Here is a 21403-nt window from a genome sequence, read left to right on the forward strand (position 1 = left end):
CCCTGTGCCCAGAGCAGTCCCTCTTCCCAGGCTGGTGTGTGTCTGGCTTTCTCTCTCTTTATTATATTTTTTTAATTTAAAAAATTTGCTACAGGGTGCATGTGTTCACTGAAGAGGAACAGGCAGAGAGAGATAGAGAAAGAGAGAGAGAGAAAGCACCCCCCAGGGGCGATGGCCATGCCGCAGTCCCTTCTCCATTCTACTTGGGATTTTGGGCATGCATGCAAATGTGCCTGGCATGTTTTTAAAGCCACTGGGTCCAGGACTTCAAATACGTAGTTGGCCATGTGGGATCAGACTGCTATAACCACCACGCCACCTGCTGGTATTGTTTGTTTGTTTGTTTGTTTTATTTTTTAAGAGGCTTTTGCCTTATGGCATGTATGTTTGCCAGAGAGAGAGACAGAGACAGTGAAAGGGAAAGTGAGAAGTTGCCCTCAGGGGAAATGGCCACACTGCAATCTCTTCTGCTTCTTTCCTCCCAGGATCGTGGGCACGCACATGTGTCTGGTGTCATTTTCAAACCACTGGGTCCGGGACTTGAACCGCAGTTAACCATGTGGGATCTGGCTGCCATAACCACCACACCACCCGCTGGCCCCCTTTTCCCATTTTAACACGGCCTGGTAGCCCTAAGGCACAGGGGGTCCCATGGGAGCTAACTTCTAAAGTGAACTCTGGGACTGGCTTCTTCCCTCTCACTGTGTTCCTGATCTGTGTTCCCGGTGACCCGTGTCGTTGGTCCGGGTCATCTCGGTGAACCTGAGGTCTCCGCCCCCACCCACAGATGGGGAAGCTGGGATGAGGCTCGGTGCCCACCCTGCTTCTCTGGACTCAGTGGGCAGGCTGGCTGTGGCGTCTGTGCAGCCGCGAGCCCTCGCTCCAGCGCAGGTGGGTGGAGGCCTCATCAGGGAGCAGCTGGGCACAGGGAAGGGAGTTTCCCCCAGTTCTGAGCCTGGCGGGCGGGCGGGGGCGTCTGTGCAGCCGCGAGCCCTCGCTCCAGCGCAGGTGGGTGGAGGCCTCATCAGGGAGCAGCTGGGCACAGGGGAGTTTCCCCCAGCTCTGAGCCTCCATCTCTTTACCCAGCAAGCTCAGACCCCACCCTGCCCGTGTCGTCATTGAAGAACATGTCACAGCTGCCTGAGGCCTTGTGCTAGGGATTCTGAGGCTGCACGCTGGATCTCTGGGGAAAGGAGCGTAGATCAACTGGGATTCCAGATGTGGGACCCGGGGGTGCGGCTGCACATGAGAACTATTCGTATTTTTCTCCACCTGCTACAGGCACTCTGGTGCTGCCTCGTGGCTAAAACTGCATGCTACCTCAGATGTGCCTTTAAGACATATCCCTGGGGCTGGAGGAAGGAAGGGGATGGGGAGACCAGCGGAGAGATGCTGCAGTCTTCCAGGAGGGCAGCCATGGCAGCCAGGACCCAAGTGGGCAGTGGGGACAGAGAAGAGGGGCTGATGCAGGCAGTGAGGTCAGACGTTCGCGCCACTGCCCCATGGCAGAGCCAGGCCCCTCTGCAGGTAGGGACAGTGGGGCCCTGGAGGGCAGCTGCACTCACCCTGGGAGGCGCTGGGCTGCTGGCCCCCCGCCTGGCCCAGCTGGTCCGAGAGCCACAGTTGCATGCGGATGAAGGGCTCCCGCCCCTTCTGCGTCAGCTTGCTCCATGGCTTCGGCCGAGACAGCATGTCGCTCACACTGCCCTGTGACAGGCCCAGCACCTGCGGGCCGTCAGGCGGGAGGGCAGGTCAGCAGGCCACCCGTACACTGGCCCGGCCCTCTCCTTCCCAAGGCCCTGGGGGACCAGGCTGCCCTTGTCTGTCCTGCGTATTGCAGGGACCTGCTGCACTTACACGTCAGTGCCCTCCTGCAGCCCTGCCTGCCCTAATTTAAGACCCTTCAAGTGCCCCCTGCCCCTGGGAAGCCCTCCTGGCCTTCTCGTTTCTCCCTCCTCTGAGCTTGCCTCGGTCTTGGCCTGCTCCTCGCCAAAGGCAGAGGTCCACTTCACACGGATCCTACAGGGGTGCCGACCAGGGGACACGCTGGAGGCCCCTGGCTGGGGTAAGCCGTAACCCCTTTAGTGTCTGGAACATGGAAGTTACGGAGGGCCCTAAAGGAGGGGAGGTAATGGCCACTCACCCCCCAGGATGGAGACATTCCATTTTAACAACCACAGGAGGGAACCCCAGGCTTGTCCATACTCCTCTTCCCACTGGGCCCAGAGCAGCTGGACACAGAGAAAAGGGCTTGGGCTTTTGGGGTTGTGCCTTCCTGCTGGGTTGGGACCCTACTTCCATCCAGACCACAGAGAATGCCCAAAGCCCTCCCCGGGGGCCCACCTTCTCCCCGAAGATCCTCTGGCAGATCCCGTTCTTGGCCAGCTTCTCCTTGACCTGGCGTGTGAGCTCCAGCGTGTCCACCTCGCGGTACATGTACAGCTCGTACTGCTCGGGAGTCAGGGGCGGCACCGTGGGCTTCAGGGTGCGGGGCACGTAGGCCGGGTAGTAGGCCAGCCGGCTCCCGCTGCCAGCCTCGGCGACTCCCCCCTCCACCTTGAGCTCGCCCACCCGGGGGGGCTCATCCTCGCCCCCGGCGGCCTCGTCCTCGGGGGCTGTGGGGGCCTCATCCCCGCGGGGCCAGGCACGCCCATTGGGCTGGCCAGAGTAGCTGGAAGAGGAGGAGGAGAGTGAGGGCGAGACAGAGGCGTAGGGGCGGCTGAGCAGGCCGCGGTCCGAGGCCCAGTGGTGGTCAAAGTAGCCCGCGTCACCGATCTCCGACTTGACCTTACGGATGATGCTTTGCACGAAGGCGGCGGGGGACAGGACAGTGAGGGACGTCTGCGTGGCGCTGCTGCTGGTGCCCCCGCTGCCACCACCACTGCTGTCCTCCTGCTTGACGTAAGTTGGGGCCCCGTTCTGGCTCACAGCAGCCAGTGAGGGTCGCTCCGGCGGTGAGGGGGGCACCGAGCGGCCCCGGGGGCCCGTCTCCATCTCCAGCAGGGCCTGCTGCTGCGCCTGCATCTCACGGCGTGCTTGTTCCAGAATGTTCTTGATGGCATCTTCCGAGGTGCTGGCAGAGGCAGTGCCATTGGTGATGCTCAACGGTGCTGCGGAGTTCTTGGGCTCGCCTGTGGGGAGGGTGACGGGGTGACCCAGGGGCCCTTCCTCAGGCTTGGCCTCAAGGGCTGAAGCTCACAGGATCAGTATTTAGACCAAAACCGAAGCAAGCTCTGTGCCCAAGAGCTGCGGGCTGGTGACGGAAACTACAGGCCGCTGGGTGGCAGCCATTAAGGACCAGGTGGACAGCGAGTTCAGCGGGGAGCACACCCAGGGGCGTAAGGTAAGGCGGGAGGAGGACTCACCTGTGCTCCAGTCATGCGAATGTTCGCAGACAGTGTTGGAGCACATCGATGTGGCTCTTTCACCTCTAATTGTAAAATAAAGGTGTGAGCCCCAAATACCACAGGCAGGAGAATGGACAATAAACAGTGGCATGGCCACACGGTGGGGTACTATACAGCAGTGAGGAGGTCACTGTGCAAAATCATGCATGAAGCTTAATAACGTAATACTTGGCAAAAAAAGGTCTCAGATGATAACGGATGGTATAATATGTTTTTAAAAATAATTATTTATTTATCATTATTGTTATTTTTAAATTTGCTACAGGGTGTGTGCACTTGAGAGAGAGACAAGAGAGTGAGAAAGCAAGCTGCCTGGTCTGGGACTCAAACTGTGGTTGACCATGTGGGAGTCCAGTGCCTTAACCACCATGCCACCTGCTGGTCCCATAACATTTATTTATTTACTTTTGAGAGGTTTTTGCTATAGGGTGCGTGCGCTTGCCAGAAAGACAGAGAGACAGAAAGCGAGAAATCACCCCCCAAGGGGGATGGCCACGCTGCAATCCCTTCTCCATTCTCCTCTTGGGATCTGGGGCATGCCCGCACACACGCCCCGTGTGAATTTAAGCCCCCAGGTCTGGGACTTGAACCATGGTCGACTACAGGGGAGTCCAGCAACATAGCCATTATGCTAACTGCTGGTCCCTATAACATGTTTTTTTTAAGCTCCAAAACAGCAAATAGTAAGATGATGGTTGCATTAACACTACGAGTGAACTAAATGCCAACGAGTTGTACATTTTAAAGTTAATTTTAGGGCTAGCAAGTGGTATTGTGGCTAAGGTGCTGGATCCCACATAGCCGATTCTGTGGTTCGAGTCCCAGACCCACTGGCCAGAAAAACATGCCAGGTGTGTGTGTGTGCAGGCCCAAAATCCGAATGGCTAAGGTGCTGGATCCCACATAGCCAATTCTGTGGTTCGAGTCCCAGACCCACTGGCCAGAAAAACATGCCAGGTGTGTGTGTGTGCAGGCCCAAAATCCGAATAGAAGAATGGAAGAGAAGGGACTGTAGTGTGGCTACCCTCCCAATCCTGGGGATGATTTCTTGGTTTCTCTCTCGGTCTCTGGCAAGTGTACATGCCCTGTGGTAAAAAATCCTTTACAAGATTAACTTTATGTCATGTGAATTTCACCTAAAAAAAAGTCATACATGCCAATTGTGGAGAGCATAAAACCAAGTACAAAAAGTTAAGATGCAAATAAAAATTCTCCTATTTTCTCTCCCTGAGGCAACCACGAGACACCTTCCCTTGTCTCCTTCTAGTGTGCTTTCTTTTATTTAAAAGAGAGTTTTCTTTTTCTTTTCTTTTTTTTTGCTATAAGGGTGCATGATGTGTATGCTGGAGAGACAGAGACAGAAAGCGAGACATCATCCCTCATGGGAATGGGCATGCTGCAATCCCTTCTCCTCCATTTTCCTCTCGGGATTTTGGGCATGGATGCACATGTGCCTGGCGTGAGTTTTAAGGTGCCGGTTCTAGGACTTGAACCATGGTTGACTATGTCGGAGTCCAGCAATGTAACCATTATGCCATCTACTGGTCCCCAGTCTGCTTTTAAAACTACATGCACAGGCTGATCACATTTCGTATGGGGGAAGAGTGACATGATTTGTCCCCACTTAGTACAAATGTGTTTTTTCCTATCAAAAAAAAATATATAGTTAATATATATATAGTTATATTGTACTTGCTAGTGGTGTGTGTGCTTGCCAGAGAGAGACAGAGAGACAGAGAGGGAGAGGAGAAAACAGTTGCCGTGGGGTGTGGTCACACTGCAATCCCTTCTGCTCTTTCACTCTCCCTTTTCGGGATTTTGGGCACGCGTGCACACATGTCCAGCATGGTTCTCAGGTTTGGAGTCTGGCACTCAGACCAAGCAGTCAGCTGTGTGGGATCCAGCTGCCGTAACCACCAGGCCATGGAGCCGACCCAAGTTCTTCTAGCTAATGGCTGCAAACATCACTGAAGGGTGTTACTAGCTTTGCTCACCTGATGCCCCACTGCTGGACACTCGGGTTGTGCCGTTTGTCACAGCTGTAAGCAGTGACGTAGGGATAGCTGGCATGGAACTCTCCGGCCGCGTTCTGGCCATTTTCTTCCATCCCCAGAAGCAGAACTCCTGAATTGGCAGTCTGCTCCCTGGGGCCAGCCTGAGTGCCCTCTGCTCAGTGCTCACTTTGGCCAGGGCACGACGTGACCGTCTCAGTCCTCTCCTCCTGTGGAGGGCTTGGCAGTCCTGACTGTGCACCCACTGGCTGGCCCTCCGGGGTGACACTGCTTCCTGTCTCTGAGCCCCAGGGAAAAGCCGAGACCTATGCCCCTTCAGTCTCTGCACAACAGTGACCTCGTCTTTCCCCTTTGGACTCGATTGTCCAGTCTGCCTAGTGGGAGAGTTAGACTAGATGGATCCTCGTGGTTCTTTTCACTCCGGCGTCACATCTCGCCCAGATCTGTAACCCATGTCTAACACACAGTAGGTACTTAATGTTCACTGTGTGATTTCACCTGTGCCTTGCATCTTTTATTCCTAGACCTGACGAGAAGAAATAAACTGCAGTGCATAAAGACGTACACTGTGAGGGCTCGGGATTATGAGTACGGAGGTCTGGGCCCTTAGCAGGGTAAGTCCTGTCTCCCTTTCCCGGTCCCAGGAGAAGGCAGGAGGGAGGCCCACTGGAAAACGTCTTGGTTCCTAGCGGTGAGTGGAGGCACCTTGGGAATCGGGACACCTGCTCTGAGCAGCCACCAGGGGGCAGCAGACTCTGCACATGGGCTGGGAGCGCTGAATCCCAGCTTCCCAGGTCCAGGCCGGCTGCGGTCTGCTGTGCTAGGCTGAGCCAAGGCTGTGCCGGTGCTGGGATGCCACTCTGGCCCTGGCTAGGAGAAGCCCTCTGACCAATGGGAGGTGCTGACTGCAGTGACAGCAAAGCAATCATGATACAGTTAACTCACGATGGCTGAGCTCCCAGGAGCACTGTCCATGTGCCCGGCCCCAGGCTGAACACTGGCCAGGCTGGTCTCATTTGATCCTCACGTGACCCGCAGAAGGAGTACTGATACTGTCCTCATTTTAAAGAAGAGACAATGGAGGCACGAGAGGCTAAGCAACCTGGCCAAGGTCGCATAGCCAGTAAACAGCAGGGCCAGGACCTGTGGCCAGTCCGGCTCCACTGCGCTGAGCATATGGGTAATTAGGGGGAGACACAGGAGGGGCAGAAGCCCCTCCATCTGGATGGGGCTGGGGCATTTCTAGAGGAGGTGACTGAGCTCAGCAGTGATAAATGAGCAGGAGTTAAGCAGGTGAAGAAGGCATCAGGGATGCAGGGACCATGAGGCTTGGCCTGACCACGCACCGCGTATGTGGAAGGTGTGGAGGGCTGGCGGAGACTCAAGACTGCCGGGGCGACCGGCCTCATTGATGGGCCAGGCCTGTGGCCTAGTGGTTAAGGGAGCTGAATCTCACGTGGCTGACCATAGTGAGTCCTAGCCCCAGCGGTTTAGAAAACATGCCAGACACATGTGCATGTGTGTCCCTAGTCCAGACAGGATGGACGGATGGAGGGAAGGGGCTATGCCACATCGGGAGGGTTTTCTCTACCCCGCCCCACCCTGTAAGTGCACATGCCCTCTGGCAGTGAAAAAACAGGCCTCGTGGAGGAGTTGGAATTTGATTAGAGGGCAGTGGGGAGCCACGGCTGGGTTCTGAGCGATGACATGGCCATGTATGTGCTCTAGAAAGATCTCTCTGGCCGCGGAGGTTCTGGCCCACTTGGAACGTCCTCTGGGTAGATGAAAGCAATGAGGCTTCGCCCCCTCTCAGAGAAGGTCTGGAGGCCCGAGCCCTCACCAGTGACGTCCCACTCACCCCCCTTCTGCGACTCGATCTCCTTCTTGGCCTGCTCCAGGATGCTCTTGATGGCATCATCCGAGCCTGTCTCAGGGGTGCGGATTCTTGGGGTGATACTGCCTGGGGGAGGCAAGACGGTGTCTGTCACAAGGATCCAAATGTTGGGGGGTCAGTCCCTGAAGCTTGGTGGGGGGGCACTCCCCTCCTCCTGAGGGGCTCCAGGACCGTCAGTGAGTGTGGCAGGGCCGCCGCGTGGTCTGTGACAAACTGGACCTACATGGGGTCTGCTGAAATCACTGTCTTCTCATCCAAGGACAGTGACGAGGATGACGACCACGCAGCTCACGGCTCTCAGCAGCTGCTGCGTGCCAGTGTTGTGGCCACGGCCCTCAGGGGCCTCCCTGGAGGCTGAGACGGGGAAACTGGGGCTCAGGGTAGCTACAGTGAGTTGTCTGAGGTTACCCAGTGGCAAACAGCACTGGGACCCAAACCCAGGTGATTGGAGGTCAGAACCTGGAGCACGCCGATCACCCAGACATGGAAGGTGGCGAGGCTGGCGCCCACCCTGGCCATCTGATGGTGTGTAACTGTCCTGGACAGGCCCAGGGGCCCAGCCCTTCCCAGCACCAGCTGAGCCGCCGCAGGAGGACCGGGTGGGGAGGCGGGGTGGCCCCAGGCTCTAAGGAGGGGGAAACCGAGGCACTTGCCCTGGTCTCACAGTGGGCAGGGGGCAGCGCGGAGCCCTCAGCCCCTGCCGTCGCCTGGACTGGGCTCACCTCGCTGTCGCACCTGGATGGTCCTGAGGGCCAGCACATTCTGCTCGTCAGACAGGAACTGCTTCATCTTGATGAAGGGCTCCTTGCCCTTCACCGTGAGCTTGCGCCAGGGCTTGGGCCGGGCCAGGATCTCGCTGACCGAGCCCTGCGACAGCCCCAGCACGTAGTGACCGAACACGCGCTGGCCGATGTTGTGCTTGAGCAGCTGCTCCTTCACCTGGAAGGCGATCTCAGCCGTGTCCAGCTGCTCCTCCTCCGGGCCCGCCCCCGCTGCACAGCCGCCACCCCCGTCGGCCTGCTCAGGGCCCCCGGGTGGCTCCGGGCCAGGGGCCGGGGTGGCAGGGGCCGTGGGGGGCTTGGTGCCATAAAAGGTGGGAGGGAGCACCAGCAGGCCACCTGCCTCCCCCTTGAAGGCGGCCGGGGCCATCATGTGCTTAGACAGCAGCGCATCCCCTGCCAACCTCTCCCCAGTCAGGCTGGGGAAGGGGGACAGCGAGAAAGTCCGAGGGCCGTCGGGGCCCAGGCCGGGGCCCAGCAGGGGCTGCCCAGGGCTGGGGGACAGGGCGTCTTCAGGCCCTGGTGGAGGCGGGAGCTGCTGAGGGGAGGGGTAGGGCTGTTCCGGGCCCAGCGAGTCTTTGATAGAATCGTCCTCCGAAGGATCCTCCTCTAGAAGGTCCAGAGAGACAGACGGATGGACAGAGACATAGAGGTAGAGAGAAAATGAGGGAGACAATGTGAGCGAGACAGAGACCAAGAGAGAAGAAGCCATGCGTGTGTGAGAGAGACACAGAGATAGAGAGACAATGAGGGAGACAGCAATCAGGAAACAGATAATGTCAGAATGAGAGACAGAAAGGAGAGGGAACGAGGGAGAAAGAGGGAGGCAGACGGTGAAAGACAGAGACACACGCAGGGACAGAAACTCAGAGAGAGGGAAGGAGAACGAGGAGAGATGGGGCAGGGGTGGTGGAGGGCAAGAGAGGCAGAAGGGGGTGTTAGCTGCATTCAGCGGCTCTGAGTGCCCTCCCCGTTCCACGGGGCCCCACACAGGCAAGCTGAGCAGCCCCGCCTGTCACCAAGAGCACTCGAGCACATGCTATAGCCCAGCCCGGCCTCCCTGAGGGGGAGTCGGGACGAACCACCACCCGCAGACAGTCCCTTCCTGGGCACCTGGCCCTGTGCTTCCCGTGTGCTTCACACCTGGCCCCGCAGCACCACAAGGTCCCAGTACTGTCTTCATTTTATAGATAAGAAAACCAGGCATGGGGACCAGCAGGTGGCGGGTGGTTAAGGTGCTGGACACTCCCACATGGCCGACCATGGTTCGAGTCTCGGACCTGGTGGCTTGCTTTCTCACTTTCCCTCTCTCTCTCTCTTTCTCTCCATGTGTATTCAAATTAAAATAAAGTGAATGAATAAATAAAATTAAATAAATAATTTTTTGGAGAGGTTTTTTCTATAGGGTGCATGTGCCAGAAAGACAGAGGGAGACAGAAAGACAGAAAGTGAGAAATCACCCCCCACGGGTGATGGCCACGCCGCAATCCCTTCTCCTCCATTCTCCTCTCAGGATCTTGGGCACGCACGCACGTGCGCCTGGTGTGAGTTTAAGCCACCAGGTCCGGGACTTGAACCGTGGTTGACTACATGGGAGTCCAGCGACATAGCCATCACGCTAACTGCTGGTCCCAAATAAATAATTCTTTAAAAAAGAAGGCAAGGCAGCACAGAGTCTCGCCCAGGATCACGAGGCTATGCGATCACAGGGCCACGCTGTGGGCAGGAGGGGTGATGGCGGCACCAGCCCAATCTTAGGCCGTCATCAGGGTTGGCGGTGAGGGTGGACGTGAACGCCCTCCTCGCTCCCCTACCCCCTGACCTTATCACTAAAGCCTCCACTGCTCATGAAGGCTTGGGGTGAGTGGAGCCTTGGGGGGACTTGGGAGGGCCGGAGCGAGCTGTGTGACCCAGAGGAGGGCCTAGATGTGGGGGGACCCGGCGTGGGACAGGCACTCAGTCGACACACACCCTTGGCTCCCTGCTCTCAGGGAAGGCTGTGGTCTGTGGGCATGCAGAAGGCCAGAGCCCCAGGGGCAGCCCCCACCCCTGCCCCTCAGCCCCAGAGCATCCCTCCTCCCCTACCAGGGCTGGCCACGAGACCAGGCTTTTCCAGAAGGAATTTCTGCGTGGGAAAGAAGGCCTCCTTAGCTAAGAGCAGCGAGTCCTCGGGCTTGGCCAGGCCCTGAGGAGACAAGAAGCAGGACTGAGAGGGCGAGGTTGGCGGCAGTCACTGGGGTCAGCCGGCCCGGCAGGGACAGCGGTGGGGGCGCCTACCTGGGGGAGGCTGCAGGTGCTGGAGGCCAGCTTCATGGCTTTCAGGATGCTGCGGGAGGTGAGAGGGTCCACGGTCAGCCAGGCCTCTGGCTGGGGTGCAGAGCCGCCCACCTTCCCTGACAGAGGACAGCCGCCCCTCCCTGGACTTGCTGCAACCGCACGCCTGCCAAGCGTGATGGTGACAGGGACGATGCTCCCTGGGGGCTACAGTGGTAACTGCTCCCACACCGGCCAGTCAGCGGGTCACCTCCTGGCCACCACTCTCGCACCGAGAAGGCGACCTTGTATTGCTATAGGCAGCTCTCGATGGAGGACCGAGGAAGCCTAGGTTCTGGTACTCGAGGTGTGGGCGGAGAGGGCACAGAACAGCACAAAGGGGCTCTGCTGGGAGCGAGGAAGATGACCCCGGTGCCCGGTGCCCACTGCCCAGCCAGGGCTGAGTGCCTGGGTCTAGGAGCCCCCCGCCTGCAGTACCTCAGCTCTGTTTTAATTTCTTCATAGTCGGACTGTGCCTGGAGCTTCTCTTCCAGCTTCTAGAAAAACAAAGACACAAGGCTGGTCTGTGTGCCTGGAGGGCTGATGGAGGCAGCTCTCCAGCCTGGGGCGGCCCTCCTGCCCGGGGTCTGCCCGCCTCCTCCCCGACCTACTTCGATGGCCTCGGACTTGGCCGTGAGCTGCCGCTCCAGGTCTGCGATCTGGTTGGCAGAGGTCTCTTCCAGCTCCTGCAGTGAGGTCTGGAGGTGCTGCACGTCCTTCAGCAGCCGCAGGATCTCCCTGTCCTTGGAGGCCAAGGCGGCCTCCAGCCGGGGCCCGGAGCACAATGTGAAGTTCACCTTATCCTGGGGGAGAGGGGGGTGTGAGGGGCTGAGGGCTGTGGGCAAGCGCACAGGGCTGGCCTCCTTGCCCCTGGATCCTAAGCCGAACAAGAATGTCCTGTCTGATGATCAGGTGCTGCTACGGGGCACGCTCGGGCTGGAAAATTCAACGTGCCTCGGTTCGCGTGAGTGCATATGTGCGCCCTGCGTGTGGTTTCCTTCTGTTAAATCGTTTGTTAAAAAAGAACAACAAAAGGAGGTAGGAAACTGGGCGGGTGTTCATGGTTGAAGAAATAGAACGGACAGGGACCAGCAGTTGGCGTAATGGCTAAGTCGCTGGTCTCCCATGTAGTCGACCATGGTTCGAGTCCTGGACCCAGTGGCTTAAACTCATGCTGGGTGTGTGGGGTGCAGAGCCGCCCACCTTCCCTGACAGAGGACAGCCGCCCCTCCCTGGACTTGCTGCAACCGCACGCCTGCCAAGCGTGATGGTGACAGGGACGATGCTCCCTGGGGGCTACAGTGGTAACTGCTCCCACACCGGCCAGTCAGCGGGTCACCTCCTGGCCACCACTCTCGCACCGAGAAGGCGACCTTGTATTGCTATAGGCAGCTCTCGATGGAGGACCGAGGAAGCCTAGGTTCTGGTACTCGAGGTGTGGGCGGAGAGGGCACAGAACAGCACAAAGGGGCTCTGCTGGGAGCGAGGAAGATGACCCCGGTGCCCGGTGCCCACTGCCCAGCCAGGGCTGAGTGCCTGGGTCTAGGAGCCCCCCGCCTGCAGTACCTCAGCTCTGTTTTAATTTCTTCATAGTCGGACTGTGCCTGGAGCTTCTCTTCCAGCTTCTAGAAAAACAAAGACACAAGGCTGGTCTGTGTGCCTGGAGGGCTGATGGAGGCAGCTCTCCAGCCTGGGGCGGCCCTCCTGCCCGGGGTCTGCCCGCCTCCTCCCCGACCTACTTCGATGGCCTCGGACTTGGCCGTGAGCTGCCGCTCCAGGTCTGCGATCTGGTTGGCAGAGGTCTCTTCCAGCTCCTGCAGTGAGGTCTGGAGGTGCTGCACGTCCTTCAGCAGCCGCAGGATCTCCCTGTCCTTGGAGGCCAAGGCGGCCTCCAGCCGGGGCCCGGAGCACAATGTGAAGTTCACCTTATCCTGGGGGAGAGGGGGGTGTGAGGGGCTGAGGGCTGTGGGCAAGCGCACAGGGCTGGCCTCCTTGCCCCTGGATCCTAAGCCGAACAAGAATGTCCTGTCTGATGATCAGGTGCTGCTACGGGGCACGCTCGGGCTGGAAAATTCAACGTGCCTCGGTTCGCGTGAGTGCATATGTGCGCCCTGCGTGTGGTTTCCTTCTGTTAAATCGTTTGTTAAAAAAGAACAACAAAAGGAGGTAGGAAACTGGGCGGGTGTTCATGGTTGAAGAAATAGAACGGACAGGGACCAGCAGTTGGCGTAATGGCTAAGTCGCTGGTCTCCCATGTAGTCGACCATGGTTCGAGTCCTGGACCCAGTGGCTTAAACTCATGCTGGGTGTGTGTGCGTGTGTGCCCAAGATCCTGAGAGGAGAATGGAGTAGAAGGGATTGCGGCATGACCATCCCCCCGGGGGGTGATTTCTCGCTTTCTGTCTCTCTGTCTCTCTCTGTCTTTCTGGCGAGCACATATGCCCTATAGCGAAAACTTCTCCAAAAAAAGAAATAAAAAGAAATAGAATGGACAAAGGTTTGGGGATCTAGAGCAGCACCAGGTCCTATTCCAGAGGGAATGTCCCCATTCCAGGCCACAAGGACTTCTGGGGTCAGACTTGAGACCTTACAGTCATGGGCCACTTTAAGGGTGGGCGATTTCTGCCTCCTCCTAATTTTCTAATGGCTCCAAAATCCACGCTTTTCTGGTTTTTAGAAGTGGCCTTCGTCCTGCCTGAAGATGCAGAGGTAGTTGTTTTGAGGGACCTGGCCTCAGGCTCAGTTACAAATAAATCTAAGAAGCATTAAAAAAAAAAAAAGAAAAAACCAAACCAAAACAAAAATCCAAGAAACAATCCACCACTACCAACTCCGGCTTTCTTCCATGGAGATAAATGCCAATTAAAACAGGAAGCGGATGCCATTAATACATTAAATTAATTAGCATTGAGCGCCACTGTTGTGCTCAGAGCAGCTCACCCCCCACACCAGCCACGTTCCCGGTGGCTGATTAGCACAGGCGTTTGCTGGGTTCCACAGGGGTTAATTAAGAACCATTGGCGAAGTCCTCTCTGAGGCGTCCTCACGCGCTCTCACCCTCTCCATCTCTCTCCTCACTGCATCCACTCTGTGCTCTGCAGTCACCCAGACTCATGCACACACACGCTGTCTCCTGAGACGCAGACACGGGCCAACGCACCAGGACACACCTACTGTCACGCCACACACGGGCGTACAGACCTTCCTGAATACTCAGCTCACACACACACACTCACTCAGAAATCCATGGGCATCAGGGAGACACACTCACTTAGACACGGATATGCTCAAAGAGGTCACATGCTCTCTTGGGCAAAAACACCTCAGATATACCAAAGACACACTAAGGATAATGATGACAATAATAATAACAGCAGCATCAAGTATTTACCAAACATACACCATGAGCCAAGCATCATTTTTAGCACTTTACATGTCAGTTTCTCAATAATCTCCATGGTAGGTGTTACTTGTACAGAAGAGGAAACAGAGAGGCACTCAGATTAAGGATCCAGTTACTTACCCAAAGGCCCCAAATAGACACACACATATACAGTCACGCATGTTCACAGAGACACGTTTTAACATTCAAACAGGAGAGACGCAGGCAGCTGGGCCTGTGTAACAGGGTGTCAGGTGAACTGAAAACCAGGCTGGCCACTTAGGGTTCATAGGTGAGGACCGGTCACCATGTAAGGAATCTAATTCCTTGGAATATGGAGATCTGGCAAGAAGGCAGGCTGACTTACACAGGAACCCAAGGCTCTCTGAGAGAGAAGGGATAGATGCCATTCATAGATGACAGCAGTGTAGGTTGGGTGATTCTGGTTAAAATCACTTGGCAATGGGGTCAGCAGATGGCGTAATGGTTATGTCACTGGACTCCCACATGGCCGACCATGGTTCAAGTCCTGGACTCCGTGACTTCAAATTCACGGTGCATGCATGTGGGTGCATGCCCAAGATCCCAGGAGGAGAATGGAGGAAAGGGATTGTGGTGTGGCCATCCCCCTGGAGGGTGATTTCTCACTTCCTCCTTTACCATCTCCCCTCTCCTCCACTCCTGAGGCAAAAACCTCTCTCAAAACAAAACAAAATAAAAAATCACTTGGCAGGAAATGACAGCAGGACCCTAAAGGGACATGAAACAGGAGGAAAGAGGACGATACATTGGTTGGCCAGTCTCAGGATGTTGGTGGCTAAAGACGGACTTTGCAGCGTGTGGCTGGGGTGAGAGACCCCGCTGCGTGTTTTGGGAAGAAGCGCTGAGAATGAGCATAAAACCTTGATCTTGTTACGTGGCCCTCTACAGTCCTGGTAGGGGCTGAAAACAACAAGGACGCTGCGATCTCATGCATCCACCGCACCGCGCAGTTTGAGACCAGAGTTCAACAGCGGCACCTGATGGCAGCCACCCAAACTGCACCGCTGCCCTACTGCTCAAACTCAACTCTCCCTGGCTCCTTGCTGGGGCACCTGGCAATAAGACTGAGTTTGGATCTGAAGAAGTGCCTGCCAATCCTGAACATGTGAAGGTGAGGGAGGCCTCCAAAAGGAGACCATGAAGTGTCTTCACAAGGAAGACACTATGCCCACGCCACACACACGGACACTCACATGCTGTCATGCTCACACTTTCACATAGGTGTACACGATCAGCCACAAAATGCCACCTCCTAGTCTTCTATCTGCTCACTTCCCTGACCCGTCCTTACCCCACCGGGTCCCTGCGGGGAGCAGCAGGCCAGACGGATGGAGCTGTTCACAGAGGCCAGTTGTTCACGAAGACTTTCCACCTCCCGCTGGGCAGCCTCGGCTCGCTGGTGAGAAGGGGTGAGTGTGGTCAAGAGGTGGGCGAGGGCCACCCTGGGCACCACTGGGCACCTCCACCATCTCCCTGCACCGTCCCAGGCAGGGGCTTGGGGGAGGTCTCTGAGACCTGGGATCCTGCTCTCTTGGCCCTGGACCTGGTCCTGGAGCGATAAAGTCCAGCTCTGGGCTGGGAAGACGGGAACAGCAGCTCACACGCCGAATCCTGAGCTGAGAGACCAGAAGGAAACACTGCCCTGAAGGGGCTCTGGGTTCCCCTGGGGCGCTTGGGTCATTTCCACTCTGATAGGATGGGAAGGAAGAGGCTGTTACAAATTAAGTTATTTTGCAAAATGCAACTCCTTAGCTACCTAAGCTGGGTCCCTGACACACAGAAGTGTCAATAATTGGTTAACTTTATTAATATCACAACGGTATGTTGCTTGAGCTATTATCTGGGAAATTAAAAGGGTTGTGTTGGCTCAGGCCTGAATGACATGAAATTTGCAGAAACAATTAGGATGGGGGGTAAGACCAGAACTACCATAAATATCATTGTAGGGGACTGGTTAGACCAGGCATTGGCAAATACAGCCTGCTGCCTGGTTTTGTTTTTATTTTTGTTTTTTTTTAAAGAGAAATTTTGGCTATAGGGTATGTGTCCTCCCCAGAGAGACAGAAAGTGAGAAATCCCCCCCCAGGGGAATGGCCACGTCACAATCCCTTCTCCTCCATTCTCCTCTCGGGATTTTGGTCACACATAGACATGTGTCTGGCGTGAGTTTCAAGCCACTGGGTCTGGGACTTGAACTGTGGCCTGCTATGTGTGAGTCCAGCAATGTAACTGCTATGCCATCTGCTGGCCCCACTGCCTGTTCTTCTAAAGTTTTATTGGGACACTGCTATGCTCGTCCATTTACATACTGTCTGTGCCTTCTTGCTATGATGGGAATTTTAAGTATCGGTGACAGAGGGCATATGGCTTGAATGGCTGACAATATTCACTCTCTGAACCTGTACAGGAAGTTTGCCATCCCCTGAGTTAGTCAATGGTGTTTCCACTCAGTAGAACACTACGCAGTTATAAAAAATGGAGGAAGGACTGCTTTACTGATATGGAATGAGTCCTAAGGTACAAATGTGCAAAAGGTGAGGCTCAGGATGGGAAATGCAGTGTATTACTGTTCTCATTTTTTCTGTTCTTAGGTTTCTGCCACAGGGTGTATGTGTTCACTGGACAGAGACAGAGAGAGAGACAGTAAGAGGGAAAGCAAGAATTCACCCCCCATGAGGAGGGACACTCCACAATCCCTTCTCCATTCTCGTAGAATTTTGGGCATGCACATGAATACAACGTGATTTTTAAGCTGTTAGGTCTGGGGGCGTCAAACTGTGTTTGGCCATGTGCGAGTCCAGCACCTTGGCCACTACACCACCTGCCGGCCCCTTGTTTTTGTTTTAAACAAGGTTAAAAATGGACATATTACTGTGCCCGTGCATAGACCAATGTTTCTAGGAGATCCGAGATACTGGTAGGAGAGGGTGCTTCAGGGAGGGGACCTGGGGGAAGAGACAGTTTCCTGGGTGCCTTTAGGTATGCAGCCTTTGGTGTTTTGAACCATATAAATGGATTACCTATTTAAAAACTTAAACTAAAGGGACCAGCAGTTGGCGTAATGGCTATGTTGCTGGACTCCCATGTAGTCGACCATGGTTCAAGTCCTGGACCTGGTGGCTTAAATGCACACTGGGCGCGTGTGCGTGCGTGCTCAGGATCCTGAGAGGAGACTGGAGGAGAAGGGATTGTGGCATGGCCATCCCCCCTGGGGGGGTGATTTCTCACTTTCTGTCTCTCTCTGTCTTTCTGGTGAGTGCATGCACCCTATAGCAAAAACCTCTTAAACAAACAAAAAACTCAAAAAAACCCTTAAACTAAAAATGCCATGTATTCTATATAAAAAAGGGGCTCTTTTAACAGTGTCAGAAAAATATGCAGGAGCTAAGCCCAGAAGAGCCCTTGTGGCCACTGCTGTCATTGTCACCTGACCCATCTTTGGGCCCCCTGATTCTCCTAGGAGACACTGTTCATATTGGGGCCGGGGGAGGAGTTACAGGTCTCAGCACTGCCTGCACAGTCCTGGGCTCAGTGGATTCTTGCCCTGTGGGCGTGGAGGGTGGCTCAGCTTGGGCCTGCTTTGTCTGTTACAGGTTTCCTGGGGGCCAGGGACTTAGAACCAGCCCTCATCCAGGTTTCCTCTGCAGGAGGGAGTGCCATTCTGCCCACAGAGCCACGCCTCTGTGCCTCTGCCCTGTTGCACGTTCCTCAGGAATAGCCCCTGGAATCTAAGCTCAGCTTCAGTGTCCCCTCCAAGAGGCCTCCCTCCACTCCCCAGGAAATGCCTGCTTGCTCTGCCACACTGCCGGCCCTGCAGACCCTCGGGTGGCTGGGTAACTTCTCTCACCCCAGGGAAACAGGCCCAGCTACAGAGGGTTTGAGGTCCTGCCGGCCCCTCCAGGTCAGGCGGGCTGCAGGGAGCAGGGGACAGATGTGGTGGGCACAGGCGGCTCCACAGGAAAGCCTGGTGGCCACAGCTCAACTTCTTCTAAGTCCTGCTGGGCTTGGCCCACCAGAGGGCAGTGCCTCTGAAGTCAGGGGAGGCAGGAACCACACGTCTAATGTGAACAGGAAGGCTCGGGGCTGGGCTGAGACTAGAAGACAGGGGACCCCAGGGAAGATGGAGGGTTCTCTGCCCTGGTGCTCTGCTGGCGTGGCTGGCATTGAGGGAGGAGGCTCGAGGACAGCCCTGGTGGGCAGGAGGGGGAGAGTGGTCTCTGGCTGGTCCCTGCCGCCACCCCAGCTCCTTTGCTGCTTGGGAGAGGCCCACGCTGTCCCAGTTGAGCCTGGGGGTGGGCACTTGGGTGCTGGGGTCCGCCTCGCCTTGTCCCCTGCTGCCAGGAGACATGGAGGGGACGCTGGCTCGCGGTTCCCTGCGGGCTCCCCCTTGCCTTTGCCTGTGCCCGTCCCCTGGCTGGAAAGGCTGTCCTGTCCGTCCCTCCACCTATCGTTTATCCTCCAGGCTTTAGCTCCATCCCCTCCTCCAGGACGTCCTCCCTGCCAGGTGCTGCCCAAGCTGCTCTGCTTCCAAGTGCTCCAGCACCTCTGCCCCCCGCTGCCCCTGCCCTGCCCAGGAGCTCCGTGAGGGCAGGCCACGCTCTGCACAGCACGGCATGCAGTAGCCGTCACGATCCCCACCCGCCCGACCACGCCAGCCAGCCACCTCCTCACCTGGTTCGCCTTCTCCAGGTTGGTCACGATCAGCCCGACCTCATCTGCCCTGAGATACAAAGAGGAGGCCTGAGGGAGGGCTCTGGCAGCTGCCAGGCCCTGTCCATCCTGACATCCTGGCCCCTGCCTCAACCCGAGAGTCTCGCGATGGAGTGCCCTGCCCAGCAGCCTTCACACGGCCATCTCATCCTGACAGCCTCCTCCTCAGGGACCCTCCCGGTCACCGGGCATGGGGCCTACCCCACTCTGCTACTCTTCCTGTCCCTGGCTTTTCCTTTGGAGCATTTACACGTGCTGAGCTGGGCTCAGTGGCATGGGCTCTGTCACCCCATGCCAGCTCTCGCCCGGCTCCTCAGGGTCCTGCTCTAACGTCCTCTCCAGGATAAACGGCAGGTGCCCAGTAAGGAAGTGTGTCAGTGCGGAGTAGCTCGGCCCGGAGGGTTGGATGGTGGAGTTGGGGGTGGGAATAGCCTCCTGGCGACTGGGGCTGCTGGGGGCCTGCCCAGCATCCTGGCTTGGCCAGGCCCCAGGATATGCCTCATGGCCTGTAGCGTGGGAGCGTGCTGTGGTGTGGAGATGGCCCCGTGTCTCTGGGGTGGGGCAGAGGTGCTTAATGAAATGAGGCCCCGGGCAGGGTGAACGGCCTGTCGCTGTTGCTGTCGCAGAGGTAGGAGGGCAGAGGCTGCCCTGGGGCCCTGGGCGCAGCTCAGGGCCTTACTCACTTGGACGCTGCCTCCTCGTCGTATTTCCGCCGCAGCTCTAGCAGCTCTGTCTGTGTGGCCTTTAACGCTGGGAGAGTAAAAGCCAAGTGAGCCCTGACCGCGGGCAGGAGGGTGGGCCTCCCGGGGAGGTGGAACCCACCCCCTCTGTGGCAGGGAGGGCAGAGCGAGGGTCGGAAACTGAAGGAAGGCACTCGTTTGAGAGCTGGCCCAGGTGGGGAGCCTTCTGTCTGGAAGGGCTTCTAGCTGGTGGGAGGGCTTTGGGGTGGCTGGGATGGCCAGGGCAGAGATGAGGGGACCCAAGCTGGGGCCCGGGACAGAGTGCTACCCGTTCTGTGGCCTGGAGTATGAGCCCCCCAACACCCTTAAGTCATTCCAGGACTTGTGTGGGGCCCTCCATCCAGGAATCTAGCCCACCCCGAGGTTCCCACAGGAAGGAGCAATGAGGTCAACAGATTCTTGTGTATGAGTGGAGATTTCTGTTTCCAGATTCCTGATTTCTCTAGGAAAATGGAAGGAACAGGCCACACAGGACAACATGGCGGAGTCCGGCTGGGGTTGAGCAGCGGCTCCTTAAGGCAAGGGCTGTCTTGAGTTTGTCGAGACCTCACCTCTCCTCAGTGCGTCCCTCACCTGTGGGTTCGGCTGCACGCCCGGCCCCAGCGTACCTGAATGTAGGACTTTGATTTTCTCCTCTGCCTCCCCCAGTCTGGTCGCCAAAGTGATTTGTACTTCTTGAAGGCCCCTGCAGAGAGACAGGGCCTGCTCAAGCTGGCCACATGGGTGGGCCCTGCCTGCCCTCCGCTCCCCGAGTGGGGCGTACCCGGGCTTCCCGTCCTCACCCATGCCCCGTCACCTGCGCCTGGGCCTTGTTAATGAGTCCTTAAACAGCTCCCCAGTGTCTGGCTGTCCTGCTTTGCTCTGTGGCTGTCAGTATGGCTGGCCCTGTGAGGGCTGCCCAATGGTATGTTTGGCCCTTGCTGTGGCAGGAGTTTGGACGCGCCCCCCGGCCCACCAGGGCCTGGCTCAGGTGTGATTCAGCAGAGGCAGGGGCTGAGCTGGACTGCAAATCCCGGCCCGTGCTGAAGACGCTCCCTTTACAGGACCCCCACCCCCACCACGCTGCCTGTCAGCTCTTCAGACCTGCCGGGCGCATGTGTCCCCTCAGGGCCCCTGCACTGACTGTCCCCGCGCCCGTAATGCCTGCCCTCTACACCTGTCAGGCTCACTCTCTCACCTCCTCAGGGAGACCTGCCCCAACACCCCGTCTGAAACCAGCCTTCCCCATGGCATCCTCCCTGCTTCGGTTTTGCTCACGCCCTGCTCAACGCGGCCTACCATCCCCTGGTTTCCCATGTTGTCTGTGTGCCCTGCTCACTGGGAAGAAAACCCCAGGAACGGGGATTTCTGTCTGTTCTGTCGCCCTTGGGTCCCCCTTGCCTAGAACAGTGCCTGGCTCTGTGCGTGTGTGGAAAGAAGGAAGGCGGAAAGAGCGAATGAACGGAAGGATAAATCTGAGGACCACTATCAAACAGCTCCGGAAACATCCCAGGGCCCCAGATGTTACCGCCGCTGCACGACCATAAGGGCCACCGTCCAGCACCACGCACCCCTCCCTGTGAGCCCGAGCTGAGCACTTCAGGCCCCTTCTCATTCCATTCTCAGAGCAGACTAGGGCTGACGCCATGGGTGACAGTCCATGTTATGCGTCCCTGTGCCGGGGTACAGTCCCCTGTCACGCGATCACACACTAACTCAGGTATTGTTGTGAAGGTACTCTGGAGGTGTGATGATCACCTACAATCAGCAGATGTCAGTCACGCTGGTGGGCCTCATCTAATCAGTTGAAGGTTTTAAGCACAAAACAGATGAGGAAACTGCCTCAAGCCTCAGCACCGACTCCCGCTGGGCAGTTTCCAGTCTCCTGGCCACTGCTACCAAATGCAGACCCTCCGGCCCCCACAGTTGCATGAACTAAGTCCTCAAAATATATCCTGTCATAGAAACCAACCTCCCTGTTGGTTTTGTTTCTCGGGAGGGCTCTGACTAATCCAACACCATGAGCCCCATTTTCCAGGTGGGAAAACGAAGGCCAGGAGGGTGGGATTCTCGAGGTTGGAGGCTGGTTTCCGGCAGGAGCCTTTCCCCACCCCACACCCCCTGCCCAGCCAAGTGGAGCAGCAG

At 56.9% G+C, this 21403-nt stretch overlaps 1 protein-coding gene across 1 annotated transcript in view; it reads right to left on the minus strand.

Moving 5' to 3' along the window:
• The window catches only part of CUX2 (cut like homeobox 2), a 358029-nt gene that overhangs the window by 15043 nt on the left and 321583 nt on the right, over window positions 1–21403 (minus strand). The window contains exons 9-21 of the mRNA XM_006148019.3: window positions 20449–20470; window positions 19888–19964; window positions 19223–19289; window positions 18501–18549; window positions 15121–15225; window positions 12145–12336; window positions 11972–12030; window positions 10370–10418; window positions 10178–10277; window positions 8036–8701; window positions 7278–7379; window positions 2344–3131; window positions 1566–1725 (exon numbers count right to left, since the gene is read on the minus strand). Coding sequence (XP_006148081.1) covers window positions 1566–1725; window positions 2344–3131; window positions 7278–7379; window positions 8036–8701; window positions 10178–10277; window positions 10370–10418; window positions 11972–12030; window positions 12145–12336; window positions 15121–15225; window positions 18501–18549; window positions 19223–19289; window positions 19888–19964; window positions 20449–20470 — 2436 coding nt within the window. The remainder of the gene's footprint in view (window positions 1–1565; window positions 1726–2343; window positions 3132–7277; window positions 7380–8035; window positions 8702–10177; window positions 10278–10369; window positions 10419–11971; window positions 12031–12144; window positions 12337–15120; window positions 15226–18500; window positions 18550–19222; window positions 19290–19887; window positions 19965–20448; window positions 20471–21403) is intronic.

The sequence above is a fragment of the Tupaia chinensis genome, unplaced genomic scaffold (genome assembly GCF_000334495.1).
Source record: "Tupaia chinensis unplaced genomic scaffold, TupChi_1.0 Scaffold000226_1, whole genome shotgun sequence".
Lineage (NCBI taxonomy): Eukaryota > Metazoa > Chordata > Mammalia > Scandentia > Tupaiidae > Tupaia > Tupaia belangeri.